General features: G+C 47.0%; 1 protein-coding gene across 1 annotated transcript; it reads left to right on the top strand.

The window, feature by feature from the left end:
* The first annotated feature begins 6060 nt into the window (after positions 1 to 6060).
* On the top strand, positions 6061 to 12852 carry MLF2 (myeloid leukemia factor 2). The gene is made up of 9 exons (XM_027653600.1): positions 6061 to 6140; positions 6303 to 6376; positions 8290 to 8416; positions 8883 to 8918; positions 10327 to 10380; positions 10761 to 10886; positions 11224 to 11383; positions 11472 to 11712; positions 12264 to 12852. Exons 2-8 carry the CDS (start codon positions 6327 to 6329, stop codon positions 11648 to 11650), a joined length of 732 nt encoding a protein of 243 aa, XP_027509401.1. The 5' UTR covers positions 6061 to 6140; positions 6303 to 6326; the 3' UTR covers positions 11651 to 11712; positions 12264 to 12852.
* The last annotated feature ends 5614 nt before the right edge of the window (positions 12853 to 18466 follow it).

The following is an 18466-nucleotide window of genomic DNA, read 5'->3' as shown; positions in this document are numbered from 1 at the left end:
ACACACACACACACACACACACACACACACACACACACACACACACAAAATCTGCATACACTTGCAAGCCTACGTGCAAAACTAAGCGTGCACGTGAGCACATACGGGTATACACATGTACACAGTCATTCTCACAGGTACAGGGCAAGGTTATTAATCCATCCAGTTGGAAAATGTATTAAGGCACACAAGTCTTCCTTGTCCTTCAGACACAAACTCGGCCTCTGTGCAAAGTCAGGATTTAGGAACTGGTGCTCTGAGTTTAATCGAATGGGTCTCAGTTTGAGCATTTACTAGAATGAGCAATTGGTATTTGTGGAACAGGGAGGGCACCGAGTACATCTCTCCTGAAGGAAAGTATGAAAGGGATGGGATAAATTATAATCTGTGTGACAGGGAGACAGGAGGTCCCCACCGTGTCATCTCATCTCCTCCACAGCTACAGCTGCTTCTCTGATGATCTGACTATTCGACATTCTTCCCAGCTACACAGTGCATGGTGCCTGCCCCAAAGAAGCAGTCATGTAACTCAGACGTACAGATCTAGACTAGTACCAAAATAAAACATCATGAAAATGCATGCATTAATTATTTTTTATCCCCCAACTGTTTCACAAAGCCCCTCTGGCCAAATTCTCAAGTCTGTCAGCTATCAGCATTTGAAATCTTGTTTGGTTCAAGCACCCTTCTTTCATCCTCCTCTTCTGCAAGAAAAAAATCCTAATTTCCAGAGATACACCCAAAAATGGGAGCCAAACAAATTCTCTAAAGTGGCCAAATGTTGTTCCTCTCTGCTTCTGCTTGTCAGGAGACGCATGGCTCATGGCTCTGCTGTTCTCTTCACCAGTTCAGGATTTTATCCTTTCCTTTACATTCTCAGCTACTGAAAATGCAAAACTACACCAACACGTATCCCTTGGCAAAGACATTTTCACATTAATGCACAAACAGGCCTTGACACAACATCCTAGAGGGGAAAAAGCAAGGATTATGTTCAGTGATGTCACCGTGCCCAAAGCTCCGTGTTGACACAGATCGCACACCCACAGATGCAAATAGACAAACACCTGTTTGTGTGAGGGAAGCGTGTTTCCAGCAACCTGTAGAATGGGGCTGTTGGGTCAGTGCTACAAACTGGCCACTGGCCATCTCTCCCTTTTTCCCCCAGCACTTGCAGTGTGCAGCCTCACATTGTCCCTTCCACACTCCGCACCGTATCCCCTTTGCAATCTTTGCTTCATCTGCTGCTCCTCGACATTTGCTTCCCACCTCTGTTCTTGGTAGCATTCTTCCCATGGCCCTTTCCCCGGCTTCTCTTTGTGACATCCTGTATCACATTTACAAAATTCATCTTGTATCCCCTCCTTTTGTTTTCCACGTTCCATTTTGCCCTGCATGCATGTATCAACTATGTTTTTCCCTTTAAATCCAATGTGAAACTCTTCTTCATGTCTTGTGACCTGCCACTTTCTGCATTCTGACTCTACTTGCCCTTCAGATCCTGATGGTGAGATTCCCTGGGCTTCTAGTGTGCAGCTGCTTCCCTCGGGCCCTGAGGGTATCCCTTGACTGTCTCACCTAGCTCTTCCCTATGTCTTCTGCTCCTCCACCTGATCTGTGCCACTCCGCATTTTGCCTGCCAGATCAATCTGCAGCTTTTTTCTTCTCCCCTTTCCCATCTGTGCTTTCCCCTTTGTTGCAAATGCGAGTATACTCATTGTGCACTCTGCAGATGCCAGTCCCTGTTCAGTATGTTCTGTAGTCTTTGTCTGTAGTTGCTCTGCCAACTCAGCAGAATATATTCCATCCTTTTCGGAGACTTATGTCCTTAGACAAAATGAGGGAGATGCAGAAGTTACATGACAGTTCATTGTGTGGAACAAACACTACACGTGTCTGTCTGCAGCCTGGACAACAATGGGAGTGTAATTTTCTTTGTACAAAGTCACAATTTTGGTGCTGTTTGTGCTTGGTGTTTATGTAGTGTGCATGTGTTTAGGTGCAGTACATACCTGTTTGTGTACAGGGAGGATATTTTCCCTTTGTTACATGCATTTACTTATGTGAGTGTAGAAAGTATGGTTCTTTTCTACTGAGGCGTACACTGAGCTTGCAGGCGTGTGTCATCATACATAAGCACGTGGTTGCGATGTGTTTGGGCTTTCATGCGTGGTATGTATTTTTCTGCTTCTGGAATAGGCAGAGTAAGTGCACCTAGAAGCAATTATTTATGCATTTTGGTTTAATACCTGGCTAGTCTTGTCACCGTATTCCGTTGGGGGGCAGGGGGGACAAGGACTTTTCTGTTTGTGTTGAAGGCTGAACTAATTCTCAGCCATTTTCTGAGCAAAAGCAAAGCACAAGACTGGGTATTTTAAGAATTATGTTTAGTGAACTAACTTGTAAGTGATTTCAAAACTCTCCCAAACTGTTTGCTGAATAACAAAAGAGCAGAAGGATGTGTATTTGCATAAAATTTTCTTAAATTTACATAAACCCAGAAACAGAGAGTATCTGTCCTTTCACTTACAGCAAGACTAGCAAAATCTCAATGTGCAGAGGGAATGCGTTTGAATGCATTTATGTATTTCATCCACACTGTTCATCTTTCTGTACTGTGTCCATTAAAAATCCAGGCAGATAATCAGCTTTCATGATGCTGTATCCTGAAGTTAAGAGGAAATACCCAAGAATTCAACCAGTGGCCAACTCTGCGTTGGGAAATGGCTTCCTGAGATGCAGCACATTTAAATAAGCCCTGCAGGAGGGCTGGGAAGCAAGGGTAGGTAATACATGGAGAGGAAGCAAGAGTAGAAGGGAGAGATGAGCCTGTCAGAAGACTGGAAAGGGAAGGGATGTTTTCAATCGTGATTTTTGAGAGCCTCTCTTTGCTAACACAGCACAGATGGAGGTCGTGGTTCTCACTCACAGTGTGACAGACGCACTCTTACCAGGAGCAAAATATTCTGAAAGTAACTGCTGCCACGCAACGCAAGCTGCAGCCACCACAAGCTGGCTCTAGCATCCCAAATATGAATTGTCACATTTGAGGTTCAAATCAGAGCTGTCCTTCACTCAGGGTGCCCTTCATCTGAGGTCAGAGTTAGTTGTTGGGTGACAATTACGTAAGAGGCACAGATGAAGGGAACCAATGAGGAAATGGCTGTGGGTAGCTCTGACTTCTGGTAACGAGGATTTCTTTGTCTTACAGGCAGCCACAGGGGCCCCAGAACATTTGGATGCGTTAAGAAGCTGTTTCTGTCTTCCTGGCCCAAATGATCGGTCCCTGGAAGCAGCAGGTAACAAGGCATGATTTTTCATCGTTCCCTTTATTTACCTTCACCACGTGATACTCAGTTTGCTTTTCAGACGCTTCCGCCGTGGCTGCCCCTCGGCTGTGCCGCCGAGGGCCATGGGGATGCCGGGGGGGAGGGTGCTGCTGGCAGCAGCCCGCGGTAGGCGGGAGAAGGTGGAGTTGAGGCAGCAGCGCCATTCATCCCTCTTCCATTTTGCCCTTCACTCACCTCCTCCAGGCTGCCTGCTGAGCTCCTTCTCCCGCCCCTTCCCCCTATTCTCTGCTGCTTCCAGCACAACCTGGGCAGCTTAAAAAAAAAAAAAAAAAGAGAGAGGAAATGGGGAGACATAATTGTTTTTATTTGTGATGAAAAGAGAAGCAGCCTAAATAGAGAATGTGAGAGGAGCAAGATGGGAGCCTTGCTTTTCATTCACTCCCCCACGTTGCTCATTATTCTGACCTAGCAAATGGCCAGCCCCTTGGAGCATGTTAGGCATAATGTGGTGAGTACTGTACAGAAACCTCTCCTACTCCTACTGCAGCAACAGCTCCTGCATTCCTGGGAACCGTGGTCTTGTCCACGTTCCAGAAAAGGGTCGCCTTTCCAATTCTCCTTCCAGGGTTTCACCCAGCATTTGCCACCAGCACAACTCTCTGCAAACCAGGCTCTCTCAAGGTTTGCTGAGCTGGTAATAGCCCTGTTAATGCAATCTTTGGTAACATGTGTCCATCAAGTGTAAGGACTTTCTATGAGGCTGCAGAAATATCCAGCAAGACTCACAGCCTCAGCCCTCAGTCTCATGAATTTAGCCCTTGGTGTTGCAGGCCACTTGCAGAAGAGCAGCATTAGGGACAGAAAAAGGATCTGCAAAGAAGTATTTCTCCTTTCTGTTATAAACTCCTTTCTGTTCCTTCCTATGTCTGTCTTTGGAAGGCAGCAATGCCTGACTTACTATTTGGAAAATAGTAAGAGAACTTTGAGGGAGTCCTACCATCTCTAGGACATTGCAGGAGTAGGAGGATCAATGGTATCTGGGGGACAGCAAGTCATTTTATCCCAAATCTGGGGTAAAGAAGAAGGAAATAAGAACCCAGATGTTTAAATTCACGCTCTTTACCTGTCTTTGAATCCTGACACTTGAGGTCAACTCCACACTCCAGTCAAACACCAAGAGAGCCTCAGAGCAAAAATAAAACTCACCAGACAGGAAAGGTTTTCCAGACTGGAAGTCTCTGAAGGATGATTCAGGGTTGCAGAAGCAGTATCAGAGAGGCTGAGATAGCACTAGCAGAGGCTCTGTGTGAACTTCAGTGCTCACAGATGAGCTCTGAGCTGGTGAGAGGAGGGTGTTTCAGCAGCTCACCCATGAACAGCCTCCCTAAGGAGCACTCACAATCCTGCACCATTGTGCTGTCTGCAGCTTCCATGATGCGGACGTTGGTTTCAGCCTGTGCAGAATACAATCACCAGATACAGCAGGGGATTTCTGAAGAGCTTTTTGCATATACACAGGTGTGGGCCTCCAGCAAAAGGTCTTCTTTATGGACACCAAGCAGTTTTGGGACCTTCTGTAGCAAGAAGTATTGCCAAGCCCCCTATGCATTTCACCATGCGAAGCACGTTACTGTGTCATTTTCCTCTGTCAGACTCCGAAATCCAAGGACATGGCTCCTGCCACAACTCAGGAGGTCGATTTCTCAACCACATCTTGCAACCTGCTATTTCCAGTCCTCTGGCACAGGTTCAGTTTGGCTCCTGCACATAGTGGGCCGGATGGAACAGTCAGCAGAAGCACCATTAAGGAAGCGAGCCCTGGGCTGGAATGAGTCAGTCTGCTCTCTTCCCTGTAATCCAGTGGAGATGGTGATAGCTGAAGGCAACCACCATTCCCCAGGGATGGTGACAGAGGTGTTACCCTCCCCCCTGATTTGTGGAGATTCCCCACTACTGCTGTAGGTGCCACACACCGAGTACCTACACTTTGTCTGTGGTTCCTAGTGGCTGTCCAGGGTCAGTGGTGACCCACAGCTGGCTTACAAAGTACTCTCCCTGCTTCTGCCAGGCAGAGCACTGGTGTGTGTGCACTGTCCGTGCACTCAGCAGAGGGAAACAGCTCCATCGGTGCCTCCTACACACCCACACCACAGAGGAAGCCTGGGATGAGTGCTGACCCTGCAGCGGCCGGGCATTGCTGCTGACTCTGGCCAGGAACCAACTGGCCACCAGCCACTGGGCTTATCACAGAATCACAGAATATTCTGAGTTGGAAGGGACCCACAAGGATCATCGTGTCCAACTCCTGGCCCTGCACAGGACATCCCCAAGAATCACAGCATGTCTCTGAGAGCATTGTCCAAACGATTCTTGAACTCTGTCAGGCTTGGTGCTGTGACCGCTCCCATGGGGAACCTGTTCCAGTGTCCAACCACCCTCTGGGTGAAAATTTTCTAATATCCAACCTAAACCTCCCCTGACACAATTTCAGGCCATTCCCTGTCACTGGTCGCCAGAGAGATCAGAGCCTGCCCCTGGGCTTCCCCTGGTGAGGAAGCTGCGTCCAGCGGTGAGGCCTCCCATAGGCCCCTCTATTCCCGTTACACCCTCACGATCCCTGTCGGGCGCTGCCCGGCGCAGGCCGGGAGCGCTCCCCGCGGGGGGCCGCCAGGGGGCGCTGTGCCGAGCGGCACCATACCCACCCCCGCCCTCCCCCAGGGCGGGCGCGCATGCGCGGTGCGGGCGCGGCGGGGGCAGCGCGGTCCGGTCCGCGATGGGCGCGGAGGCGTGAGCGGCCCCAGCGGCTCCGGGAGCGCCGAACGGGAGCGCCGCGCCCGCCACCACCGCCAGGCACGGCAGGGCTGGGCAGGGCAAGGCAGGGCAAGGCGGGGGCGGGGGGGAGCGCTGCCGTCACCTGCCCGGGATGGCGGCGGGGCGGGGGGGCCGGTTCCGCCGCTCCGCCCCTCCCCGCCCTCGGCCCCGGCTGTGCTCACCGCCCTCTTCCCTCCGCAGAGGCCGCCCCCGAGCGAGGGAAGCATGTTCCGGCTGATGAGGGATGGCGAGCCGGAGGACCCTATGTTTGCCATGTGAGTCGGGCAGGGCATCCTCAGGATGAAGGGGGGGGTGGAAGCGGCAGGAGGGAGGGATGCGAAGATCGTCCTCGGGATCGGCCGGGGCCAGATGCGCGCTCCCCCTCGCGTCCGGACCGGCGGGCAGAGGCCTTTGCCGGGCTGCGGAGGAGCTGTCTGGGGACAAACACCAACATCCTCCCAGGGGGCAGCGCGGGGAATAACCTGGTTCGCGCTGGTCCCGTTTCCGTGATATTGGAGCGTGGTCTTGGAGGAAAGCATAATAAAGTAGGCCAAAAGGCATCGCAGCTGCCTGAGAGGAGGAGAGGGCTGGAATAGCTAATCTGTTTCTTTGCGCAAGGATTCCTTTTTCTTATGCAAAGTAGGGTTGCAGTTCGGATAGATAAAATCTGCTGTTCCATCCAGTGTTTGTTGCTGCTGTGCACAGGAACTCATTAATGGAGCTGTTGGAGACTGCTGAAGCAGTTGTCAAGTTGTGACGAACAAAGTAAAGAGAAGCCAATGGGTAGTTTTGAAACACGAGTATTGAAATCTAACAAAGGTCCTGACAACTCTTCCTGGGATTCCTTTTACTGAATGTTTTTGTTTCTGTCCACAGTCCAGAAATTGGATGCTATTGATAAATTTTGGCAGTGACACTAAGTTGGCAGTCCTTGCCAAAGCGGATAAGGAATAGACTGTTAACACAGGAAGAATTTGATTATGTTAAGCACTGAACTACTAGAAATTTTGTGAAATTAACGTATTTAGAAGAGTAGTCAATTTTTTGCTGATAAAATTGGTAATAAGCAAGAATTTTATCAGCTGTAAGTAAATTAGCAGGAGAGGAAACTTCGTCCCAGTTAGTCACAGGATGACTGTGTGTTCCTCTCATTGATGTGGGAGGTATGAGTCTAGCTTTTATTATGGGAAGCACTTCCAGGAGAGACAGAAAAGTACTGGTTTGTAGTAGGTGCTTTTGTGATCTCAGGAACAGTCTGCTGTTGGGGTTATTAACGCTCAAGAGGGATAATTGCAGACTATAAGATGTGCAGGAAAAGAGCTATGGTATTTCACAGAAGTTTTTTACTGTGGCCACTGTAAGCTGTGACTCTTTTTCCTTACTGTCCTTTTCTTCCTCTTGCTTTTCTGGCATGTGTGAATGTGTGCAGCCCTCAAAGTGGAGGCTGCAAAAGAAGGGAAAACTAGTTAGGGACCCCAGTTATTGTTCCCTTTCCTTCTCAAACCTGCAAAAGCTGTATGTGATCTCAACCCCTCGACCAGATGTTGAGATGATTTGTGGTGGCAGAGGGGTGTCAGGCCACACAGTCCATTCTGGAGGTTTCAGTCTCGCGTTGGAGTGTTTGTATGCATGTACGTGGGAGGGGTGAGAAGACAATATGCAGGATCTCATGCTCTCTGGTCCCATTAAGTGTAGTCCTCTCTTTGCAGCCAGGAAGGTCTTAGTGCAGCTCCCTGCAAAATGAAGAACTGTCCTTTTAGAAGGGCTTGATTGTTTTGCAGAGCTCTTAACATAGAGGGTTTTTTTAGCAGAAGAGGAAAGGACTGTGAAATGGTGGCAGATCTGAGAAGTGGCCTTCGTTTGTTGGAGCAGTGAGGTTCTGGAATGGCCTTGGTCATACTTGGCTCCAAAGAAGTACAGGGAGCAGAACACCAACCTGCTTCTGAGCAGACAGCAATTTGTACCTGAGAAGGCTTCTGTGGTATAATACCTTCTATTACAAGAAATGAGATGGGATTCAGAGGTCCCTTCCAGCCCCAAGGATCACCACGCACAACAACGAATTCTCGGGATTCTCAATTTTCAGCCTGGAAAGAAATGTATAGTTACGTTAGAAAAACTTGGAGTCACAAGGGGTGGATTGTATGGGGCTTTGTCCTCACCATTTTTCTCTCAACCCTTCCAAAAGGGATCCTTTTGCCATCCATCGGCAGCACATGAACCGCATGCTCTCTGGAAGTTTCGGGTTCGGCCCACTCCTTGGCATCACTGATGGGACCACACCAGGGGCTCGCCAGGCTGGCCGCAGGATGCAGGTAAAAGGGGGGCTGAATACAGGGTAGAACTTCTGGAACTACCTTGTTGGCTTGTATTTCCCACTGTTCCTGGGTTGGGCATCCTCCTCGCCTTCACACGGATGGTGGGTGCAGCACTGACCTCTAAAGCAGTGGTGTTCTGGTCCTTCTCTTTACTCCACATCCGTTAATACGTGGAATGCAACTGCATTCTAGGTTGGATGGGAGGAAGGGAATAAATATGTTATTTCTAGAGGACATGAATTAATATAACTGGGAGAAATTTAGGAGCATTACCTCATGACTGGTTTGTTAGGGGTGATATGGTTTGGACCACCATGAGTCCATGGGGCACTTTCTTGATCTGTTTGTAGAGCCTGAGTGTTCCCAGTTCTGTTTCTGAGAAGGATTAGTGTGTTCTGATGAGGATCTAGTGTTTGGCTGTTGCAAAGTCATTCTCTGTTCTGCTTTTCTGTTGTCCTGGCAGGCAGGAGCTATTTCACCCTTCGGGATGCTCGGCATGGTAAGTTTTCTGTTTTTCTGGGTCATACTGGAGGTTTTCCAAGTAGTGGCTCTGTACTGAGATTCATCAGTACAGTGTGCAACCAGTACTAAAATGTAGCAATCTGAGCACAGCCACATAGTGAGAGTGGGAATGTCTGAGGAGACCAGGATGAGCTCTAGATTTATAGTGAATGGAATACAGAAGAGGGTATTGAACTGAAACTGGAAGCATCTGGTTTCTCTTGGATCTGTCATTGAGTTGCTTTATAACTTCAGACCTTTACCTTGTTTCCCTCTAATGTTTTAATCTTGTCCACAAGCTGGTTTAGAGGAGAGATTCTAACTCTGTTTATATGGGGAAGTTGTATTTGCACCTTGACCAGAGAAAACCCATAAAGCTGTTATAGCACAATATTTCACGGGAATTGGGACAGTTAATATCCGGGAAGAGCAGGTAGTCCCTTAATAACCTCATATGTCTGAAAAGAAGCTGCGGATCTGTTTGGAGGTAATGGAGGAACTGTGAGAATGCGAGTAAAGGACTTGGCCATCAGTAGGCAGAGGTGGTTATTGCACCTCTTTTGCCAGTGGTGGCGGACGGAGAAGCCAATGGAATACTTCAGTTCAGCAGGACTGAAATGAGAATGGCTGTGTGTACACGAAAACATCGCGCTTGGAGCCTGCTGATCTCCATCATCTACTAAAATAATGCAGTGGAAATAGCTTATTCCAGCTCCAGCAACTTTAGCTGTCTTACACTGCAGAATTGCCTTAATGAAAGAGACTTCCATGTCCCGGAATTTTTGTAGCTCAGAGAAGGATTAATAAGACTGCAAACAAATCAAAGCATAATAATATTGCATGTGAGTACTGCTCTGCTGGAAACGAGAACAAGAGGCTACTCGAGGAAACGAAAAAAAAAGAAATCAGCAAGTTTGAAGTGACATCGTAATTTTGTTTACATATTGTGCAATTAACCCGTGAGACCTGCTGGCCCAGTGTGTTACTGCAGCCCTCAGGTTTACAGGATGGAAAAGGCAGGTGTTTGTAGGGAAAATAAGCGAATTGTTGTTATGCTAGAAAGAATACAATTAGTGGAAGCTTCCTTAAGATCGCTGTTAGTGCACATGCTGAGATTTCTTCTCTTAACTTTGCTGAGTACCTGGACTCACAGACCCCAGTGCATTGGTAGTTGGATCCAAACTAAAAAAACAGCCTTTGCCAGAACACTTGGGCAATGCAACCTGAGGGAATGGAGAGAACAGCAATCTCAGATTCTGGGGACTTTTTTCTGCACTACTGAAAGAAGGGGAAAAGAGCAAGGTTTCTGTTCTTAGGTTTTTGTCCCTTGAAGGTAGTTTTGTTGTTCTTTCCTCATGTCTCTTTCCAAACTAACTAGTCTTGTCTTCTCTTTTGCTTTTTATCAGGCAGGTGGCTTTATAGATATGTTTGGGATGATGAATGACATGATTGGAAACATGGTAAGAACCCTCCATAAACCCTCTGAATTGAAGGGAGTACTGAGGGTGCTCCTACCACCCCCTCTAATGTCTCCCATCTTACTGTGCTACTTGGTATGGGCTGTGCCCCAGCTGTCAAGGTGGCAGAGGCTGTAAGCTTTGCTTCATCGCTGGGGACTGTGACAGAGAACTTGTTCCTGAGTGCAGGAAGAAGAGAGGGATGAGGAAGGAAGTGTAGGAGTAGACTTGTTTAGCAAGAAACAAGTATTAATTTAACAGGAAGATTTATTCTCCAGAAGAATGGACCGATGGCGATTATATTCTTCCTGTAGTAATTTCTTCCTACTTCCTACAGAGAGAATTAACTGCCATCTCTTTTTGCCTTCCATTCCTTCTTGCAGGAGCATATGACAAGTGGTGCTAACTGCCAGACATTTACCTCCTCAACTGTCATCTCCTATTCCAACCTGGGTGATGGGCCCAAAGTCTATCAGGAGACCTCAGAGATGCGTTCAGCACCCGGCGGGGTAAGGAGGAGGCTGCTCGCTTTGCTGTGGGTGGGTGGGCTTTGTTTGGTGGCTTCTGTGGGTGGCCACCCACAGCACTTTGGCTTCACAGGCAGTTGCAGCTCAGGGAGCACACTGTGGTTCTTGTGACTCACTGAACCATGCCAAAGGCTGCTGGGAGGAGATGGGAAGCACTGGTGGGGGGAATCCACTTTTCAGTCTTCATTGTGTTGTGTTTGATGTGCTGGGAGTGGTGGCAGTGCAAGGTGGCTGAAATACTGCAGGCGAGAATCAGGGTGCTGTGTGGGGCTGGGAGAATGAAGGGAAGTGTTGATTCTACATGGGAATCTGCCCCCAGATCCGTGAGACTAGACGAACTGTAAGGGACTCGGACAGTGGCCTGGAACAAATGTCGATTGGACACCACATCAGGGAGAGGGCCCACATCATGCAGCGGTCCCGGAACCATCGCACGGGTGACCAGGAGGAGAGGCAGGACTACATCAACATGGATGAAAGTGAGTAGCGCCCATGTCCTCCTCCTAGCAAAGCCAGGTGCTACTTCCCCAGCTCCTCCCCATCTGCACTTGTTCTTTCCCTACACAGGTGATGCAGCCGCATTTGACGATGAGTGGAGGCGAGAGACATCCCGCTTCCGGCCGCAGCGGGGGCTGGATTACCGGCGTCATGAAGGCGGCGGTGGCCGTCGGGCTGAAGGGACTCGTCTCGCGATCCAGGGCCCTGAGGATTCTCCCTCCAGACAGTCCCGTCGGTATGACTGGTGAACTCAGAGCAGACCTTGTGGGGGGTGCAGCGTGGCCACCCCCAGATCTACCTATGCGCTCTTGTAAGTCTTAACAAGTTTTTTTTCCTCATCTCCCACTGCACGGTTGCCTCTTAGCCACAGGATTTCCTTTTGTTTGCCCCAATCTTACATTATTTTGAGGTTTCAATTGGAAATGGGTTTTCCCACTTTGAGAGAGCAGGGGAAGATGTGAATATTGAGAAACTACTGTGCTGAATGGGAAGGTGGAAGCCGTTCAAGTTAGCTTTGTCATCAACAAAAGATGTCTGGCATCAGCCTTAACTGATGGTTCAAATTGTATGACATGATGTAGGATTGCAATCTGTGGCATGTTTATACTGTCATTGTATAGAATCTATGGAACACAGAAACCATTTGCTGTCCATCCAGTTTGAAATACAGGTAGGTGCTGCTGCCTGCTCTCCCATGTTTTGAATAGGGCTCACTAGGATGTGATCTACTGCTTGAAAAGGGACATTTTTCCCTTTTTTTGATGTCTAGACATCAGGTTTAAACATGTCTTTTTCTGTCTTCTGTGCTGCTTTCTAAGCACCACTTACTCTTTTTATGTTTTCTGTTTCCTTTCCTCCCAGGTACAGACAGTGAAACTCTGAAGCCCCTTCAAAGCACCACTTGGACCCTCCTCAAATTTAGTATTAACCTCCCTCCCACTTCAGAATTGAAACAAAGCAACTAATCTGCATTGCTCTTTTTCGCCCCATTTGGGTGCTGCAGTGGGGCATGGGGAATCTCACTGATGTGCAAGGAACACATTAATTGCCCATTCCCTTTCTGCTGTCCCTTGGCTCTGTTCTTTCTGCCAGTAGTGATGGGCATGAGGAGCTGCCACCTTGCCTCTTCCATCCTTTCCACTCTTTCTGTGCTGGGTTGGGCTGGCTCTGAAGTTTGTATTTAGTCTCCTGTGAAAGGAATATGAGGGAATTCTGCTAGAACCCCCTGTTAGTCCCCTTACTGGGACAGAGGCTTCAATTCCTCTCCTGCTCCTTGGTGCATCTATGGAGAAGCAGAGAAGGTTGTGTGTGTTAGAGAAGGGAGGAGCAGAACAAAAGCTGGATCAGCCTGTGGGCCCCCCCGACCCCTCTTCAATCAGCTCCCCCACTTTTTTAATTTGTGAAACTTGTAACTAGATGTTTACTGAATAAAGAAACAAACTGTAAAGAATTGTTGGAGCAGTCTTTACTTTCAGCTGACCTAATTGTACCTGCTGTGGAATTAAGTAACCTCTTCCACATCCTTGGGAAATTGCTGAGGAGAGACTTGGTGTTTAATTCTAAGGTTTTGTTTTCTTACAGAAAATAGCCTTATATCTTTCCCATATATTCACACAGTGAGATGATGCTCAACATGGAAAGAAGACCCAAGACACCACAGTTTGCAAAAAATACCCTTTAATTGCTGTAGTTTTGCTGAGCACTCAAGGGAAATTGGTTGGTCTTTCTTGCTGCCTGGTCATCTGTGCAGCCCTGAATTGGGCCTCTGGGGTTCCTGCACCACCAGGGAATATTTCCATTATTTTCTTCTTATTTCACTGCAACCAAGGCTGATGTTACGAATGACCTTTTCTCAGCTTCTTCAGTATTAGGTGAAACTTGAGAGGCATTAGGGATACAGGACTAGGGAAGATCTCCTGGATTCTTGGCCAGTTTCCTCTTCCAGCACACACCCTTACACAAACCTTTTCATCATCTTATTTGGAATAGAGGGCAGGAAATTATGCTTGGCTTACACTTGGAAGTGGTGTGCCAGAATCTTGCCATGTATCCCCGTGTTTTATGTGTGGGCACTAATACAGAGGCAGGCATCTCGCTGGGGACCGACTGTCTTGCTCAGAAAAAAGAATGCAGAATCTACCCTCTGAAAGCTTAAGGCAGAGTTTGCACACGTTCCACCCTTCAAGGAAGCGCAGGGCAGAACCTTTGCTGGTGGCAGATTCTGTCCCCACTTTGCTGTGCTGTTTTGTCCCATGAAAACCGCAGTAGGAGTCATAGAATCATAGAATGGTTTTGGTTGGGAGGAATCTTAAAGATCATCTCATTCCAACCCCCCTGGCATGGGCAGGGACACCTTCCACTAGACCAGGTTTCTCAGAGCTCTATCCAACCTGGCCTTGAACACTTCCAAGATGGGGCATCCACAGCTTCTCTGGGCAGCCTATTCCAGTGCCTCATCACCCTCACAGTAAAGAATTTCTTCCTAATATCTAATCTAAGCCTGCCCTCCTTCAGGTTAAGGCCATTCCCCCTTGTCCTGTCATTACATGCCCATGTAAAAAGTCTCCTTTCAGTCCTGGTCTGAAGGTGATGACTCCACATCCAAGTGCAGTTGGAGAGGTCTCCACCATCTGGGAGAGTGAAAGGAAGTAAATGTTGGGGGGAAGTAAGGCTGCTGCCTCTGGACTGACTTTCTGGAGGTAGTGTAGTCAAGGCAGGCCCTGAAGAGAGCAAGGCCAAAGGAGGAGCTACACAGAAAAAATCAGGGTTTGGGAGAGGTTTTGTGGGAGACAAGTCATCTTGGGGTTGCCAGACTGTGAAAGAAGGAACTGGAACAACAGCAACCCTCATCTCTGGTAGTCTTGAGCCAGTGCAAGAAGTGGCACATGATGTTTTGATCCAGCAAAGAACCAGCTGAGCTCACAAAGGTGCTTATGGGTGGTGGTAACCAGCTGTGAGGGCTGGGCCAGTCTTTGAAGCAAAGTCTGAGAGACTTGGCATGGTGGTGATGGGGTTTAACGTTGACCTTTAACTGTGAGGATCCATTCCTCTTTGGGCATGGATTTCCTAATCTTGACCTAATCCTAAATCCTTTTATCTGGATTCAGCCTCTGCACCCTATAGGGTGCTGTCCTGCTCATGGATTTAGGACCCTTGTGTGCTCTTCCACTCTGCAGTGGGAGGGTGTTTTGCCTGGCTGCCTGAGCCTTGCTAACTGCTGTACAGTTATTTAAAAGATCCTGGCCTTCTCCAGAAGTGACAAGGCTCTGGTGGTCTAAGGAAAATTTCAGGGAGAGGAGGACCTTGTGTTAAGATAGAAGACCAGGAGAGAGTTTTAGAGATGCCAAACACAAAAGTACTGGAAAGTATATTGGTTGGGTGACCCCTTTACTTGTCCTGTGGCTGACACAGTACATTAACTTTGGACTTTGGAGAGCAGGAGCTTTTTTTCCCAAAGACGGGAACCTCCCTTAATTCTTCAAGTCCTGGGAGGCCCTTCTTCACCTGCTGATCTGGCTTCTGCTGAGGAAATGGCCTCAGCTGCCCCAGGCAGGTCATAGTGATGCTTTCGGATCAGCCGTTTAGAGACTTTTGAGAGGAGAAGAGAATGTGAAGGGAAGGAGAAAGGGGGCAGATCTGGACTCCAGTAGGAGTAATATGTACTGGTGCCTTTTGCTGAGTGACTACGAGTTGTGTTCGGGGCTCTCCCTTTCACCGGTACCCTGGTTTGATGAAAATTCCCTTGCTAAGCACTGATGTAGGGTATTAATCCAATGGAACCATGCAGAGAATTGCACAACCGATGATCTGCTCCTCTTCCTCTGTCTTTAGACAAGCCGTGAGGAGCTCCGTGTTGTTGTAAGCAGGTGCCAGAGTTCTGTGTGTGCAGCAGTGCTCTAACTGAGCTGCCTGAAAACAAGAACACCTGTGCAATCAGCATGCCCACCTATTACACCACCCTAACATCAGTGTTTAGGCCAGACCTGCATCAGGTTAATTTTTTTCTATTAGTTACATTTTCAAGTGAAATGGTTTCCCATAAAAAGTAGTCCATTTATGGTATTGGGGTGAAGGGAAGGCTTGGGATGATTCTGTTACACGTCTGAAATGTCTGACAGCTGTTCCAGCAGGATGGAAATAGAGGTTAGATGTTCCCAATATGAAAATCAAAACTGTTTATTTCAGCTGCACAGGCTGTGGTTCCAAGTCATCCTTATCTATCGGATGGAGACAAAATCCCTTCTAGCTCCTTCTCCCACAGCTGTCACTTTCAAATTGAACTAGTTGAAGCACCAAATCAATTCATTTCAGTGGTACTTCTTGGATCTTCCTAAGGAGCAAGTAGGGCACCTGAAGTGAGACACAGGGGCCTGCCATGCTTTAAAGAGATAGAGGGAGGGGGAGGTGGGTAGAATGAGGTGGAGAGAGGCTGAAAACACTGGTAGAAAGATGGATAGCATAACCTTGGATAACAATGCATTAGCTACGCGCAAATAAAACAGAAACTTAGGAGGTTTTGTTTGTTGTATACTTAATTTTCCATAATTGAAAATTTATTATGAAAATAAAACCCATTAGAGCTAGTGGGATCTTCGTCCTTAAAGGTTTTTGTTGGTAGCCCTGAAGGTCTGTGCATCTTTCCCTGTACTTTTTATAGCATTGTGAAATACTGGGAGAATTGTAGAACACTGGGGAAAAAGAAGTCTGGGAAAGTTAGCCTGGTGCCAGTATTTGTAAACAAAAAATTAAATTATATCCACAGCTGTAAACCAGGTAAACTGGCATTAAGTCAAGACAAGAGATGGAAAATGCATTAAATTTAAAAACAAAAATATGTGCCTCAGTGCTTATAATATTTATGATCTCACTTTCTCAAAATTGTTCCTGTCTAACAACTGTGATAATTTCTGATTAAATCATGGGTTGGGTTAACAAAGGTGCTACAGCAACCGGAAGTTAAAGGTCACACCAGCACGAGGCATCTTATCTGGCTGCTTAAGACTATGCTCTGATGTAAGATAAATTAGCAGTTATTGAAACAACAAAAGGGCCAATATTATAAATTTTAGTTCACTGACAGATTTCAAGTAATGAGGGGGAAAAGAGGCTGTAGAATATGAAATTATTTCCAGTAGGATGTTTTTCTGAAACTAATGCTCATTAGTAACTTGATTAATGATCTGAAAGAAGATATTAAACCAGTGCTGCTGAAGCTTTCAGAGCACCCAAAGAACAATGAAAGTGATAAATGATGGAAAAGGATGCGATGTGCAGAACAGTCGGTAACTATTGGTGTGGTGTTTATTTATAAACAGTAAGTATTTTTGGCTGCACTGAATGCAGAAAAGCCATTCACCCAGGGACATAAATGTAGTATATGCTCTTTCAAGATGGAATACTGTGTTCTGGAAACTCTGGAGGGACTCCAAAAAGAGTTAGGGGATTCAGAGATAACTGAGGAAATGGATTGTTCTTGCATAATTCTTCATCTGTGGGGTTGGGTTACACTTAGATGCATTAGCTCATGTTCACCAAGAAAGGGGGTAACATTTCTCTCCTATGTCACAGTAGTGAACCCATTGTGTGAAACCTGGGTGTTGGACTCCAAAAAGGACACCAGAGAAGACTCAAGAAACAAGGATGACTCAAGGCCTGGAAACACTAGCACTACAGGATAACATGAACTCAAGACTCCTGTGTTTGAGTTCATTCCACTGGAGCACAGACTGGCATCTCCTGTATGGGAATGAGGCTTCTGACAGTAGAGGGCTCTTCAACCTAGCAGAAAACCTGCAGCCACCTCACGGTGGAACTGGGATTGAGAAGCAGACCTTCACTTGAGAGCATTAGAGCACACCTCAGTTTTCCAGCTCTGGCACACTCCAAACCCTGATAGGGCATCTTGAAGAGAAGCTGGAGAGTGGGCACAGGAGGAGGGTGAGATAGCTCTTGGCCAGTCAAGAAACCAAATGATGTGACTACACCTGTCCCTTTGGGCTTCAAAAAATCTATGAATAAGAGAGGAGAGCAGGCTGGCACAGGGCTAGACTGCAGTGAAAGATGGGAAGGGAAAGAAGAGACCTTGTGACTTGAAAGGGACTTCAAAGCAGGTGGGAAACAGAACTCTCTGTGGGCACAATGGTTTGTTTGGGAAACAAATACGCACTTCCATGGGGCCAGAGTGTAAAATCCCACAGGCACTGGCTTCAGTGCAGGAGAACAAAAGGATTTAAAATAGACCTACACTACGGGGTCTAAGTTAAAACTGACTTGTTTGACTTGCAACATTTTTCTACTTTTCAAAGCACTTTAAAAAAAGACTTGATTTTATTTTTTAGCCCTATCTTAAATGTAACTTTTTTTTTTTCCTCCTGGGAATCTTCTTTTTTAAAGACAAAACTTCAAAAAATGTTCCCATGGGGAAACTCCACTTAGGTTGTTATTACTCCCACTATCTCCTCACATCTGGCTGAGTTTTTAAATCCTGAGGGTACTTAATACAAACTTAGGGTGAGGAAAAAGGCAATAAAAGGAAGAGGAATAAATAGAATACCTATCTCTAACTGCTGGTTGCAGTAATGTTCAGAGGTAGGCTGGAAGCCTCACAGTATCCATCCCTTACTAATAAGAGAAAAAGAGAACAAAGATTGCAAAATATAAATAGGTGAGTAAATAAAATGCAGATACATTGCCAAATTGGATGTGGGTATCACACAGGAGGATGTAGGTGGCCTTGAAGGTGCCAGTAACAGCAAAAAGACTAAAGTTCATAGCACAAAGTGAAAGGGAAAAGGAACATAGGACCTAAAATCAAGATTTTCTTAGCTATAAACTGGAACTTCTTCAATTATAACCAGCAGAAAATAAGAACCACTCTGGATCAGCAGTGAATCATTTAATAACTGTAATCACCTGCTGAGGCACTGAGGAGAAGACAGGCAATCTGGGAGGCATTTCTAGTAGCTATAGGTATGTGTTACTGCTCCTGTGCAAGATGCTGATCAGACTTCACCTGTGGAAGAGAACTGTGCTCCTTTCTAGCCAAGAAAGCTTAATTTGAAGTG

Source organism: Corapipo altera, unplaced genomic scaffold (assembly GCF_003945725.1).
Source record: "Corapipo altera isolate COAL_440 unplaced genomic scaffold, ASM394572v1 61, whole genome shotgun sequence".
NCBI lineage: Eukaryota > Metazoa > Chordata > Aves > Passeriformes > Pipridae > Corapipo > Corapipo altera.
Note: the sequence above shows the minus strand (reverse complement) of the source record. Positions and strands in the feature narration are given on the sequence as shown.

Bases quoted from the DNA above. Each gene is read 5' to 3' on its own strand.
- MLF2 (XM_027653600.1), top strand. From the start codon at position 6,327: ATGTTCCGGCTGATGAGGGATGGCGAGCCGGAGGACCCTATGTTTGCC. The intron at 10,381-10,760 runs GTAAGAACCCTC...TCCTTCTTGCAG, and splicing joins ATGACATGATTGGAAACATG to GAGCATATGACAAGTGGTGC. The intron at 11,384-11,471 runs GTGAGTAGCGCC...TTCCCTACACAG, and splicing joins CTACATCAACATGGATGAAA to GTGATGCAGCCGCATTTGAC.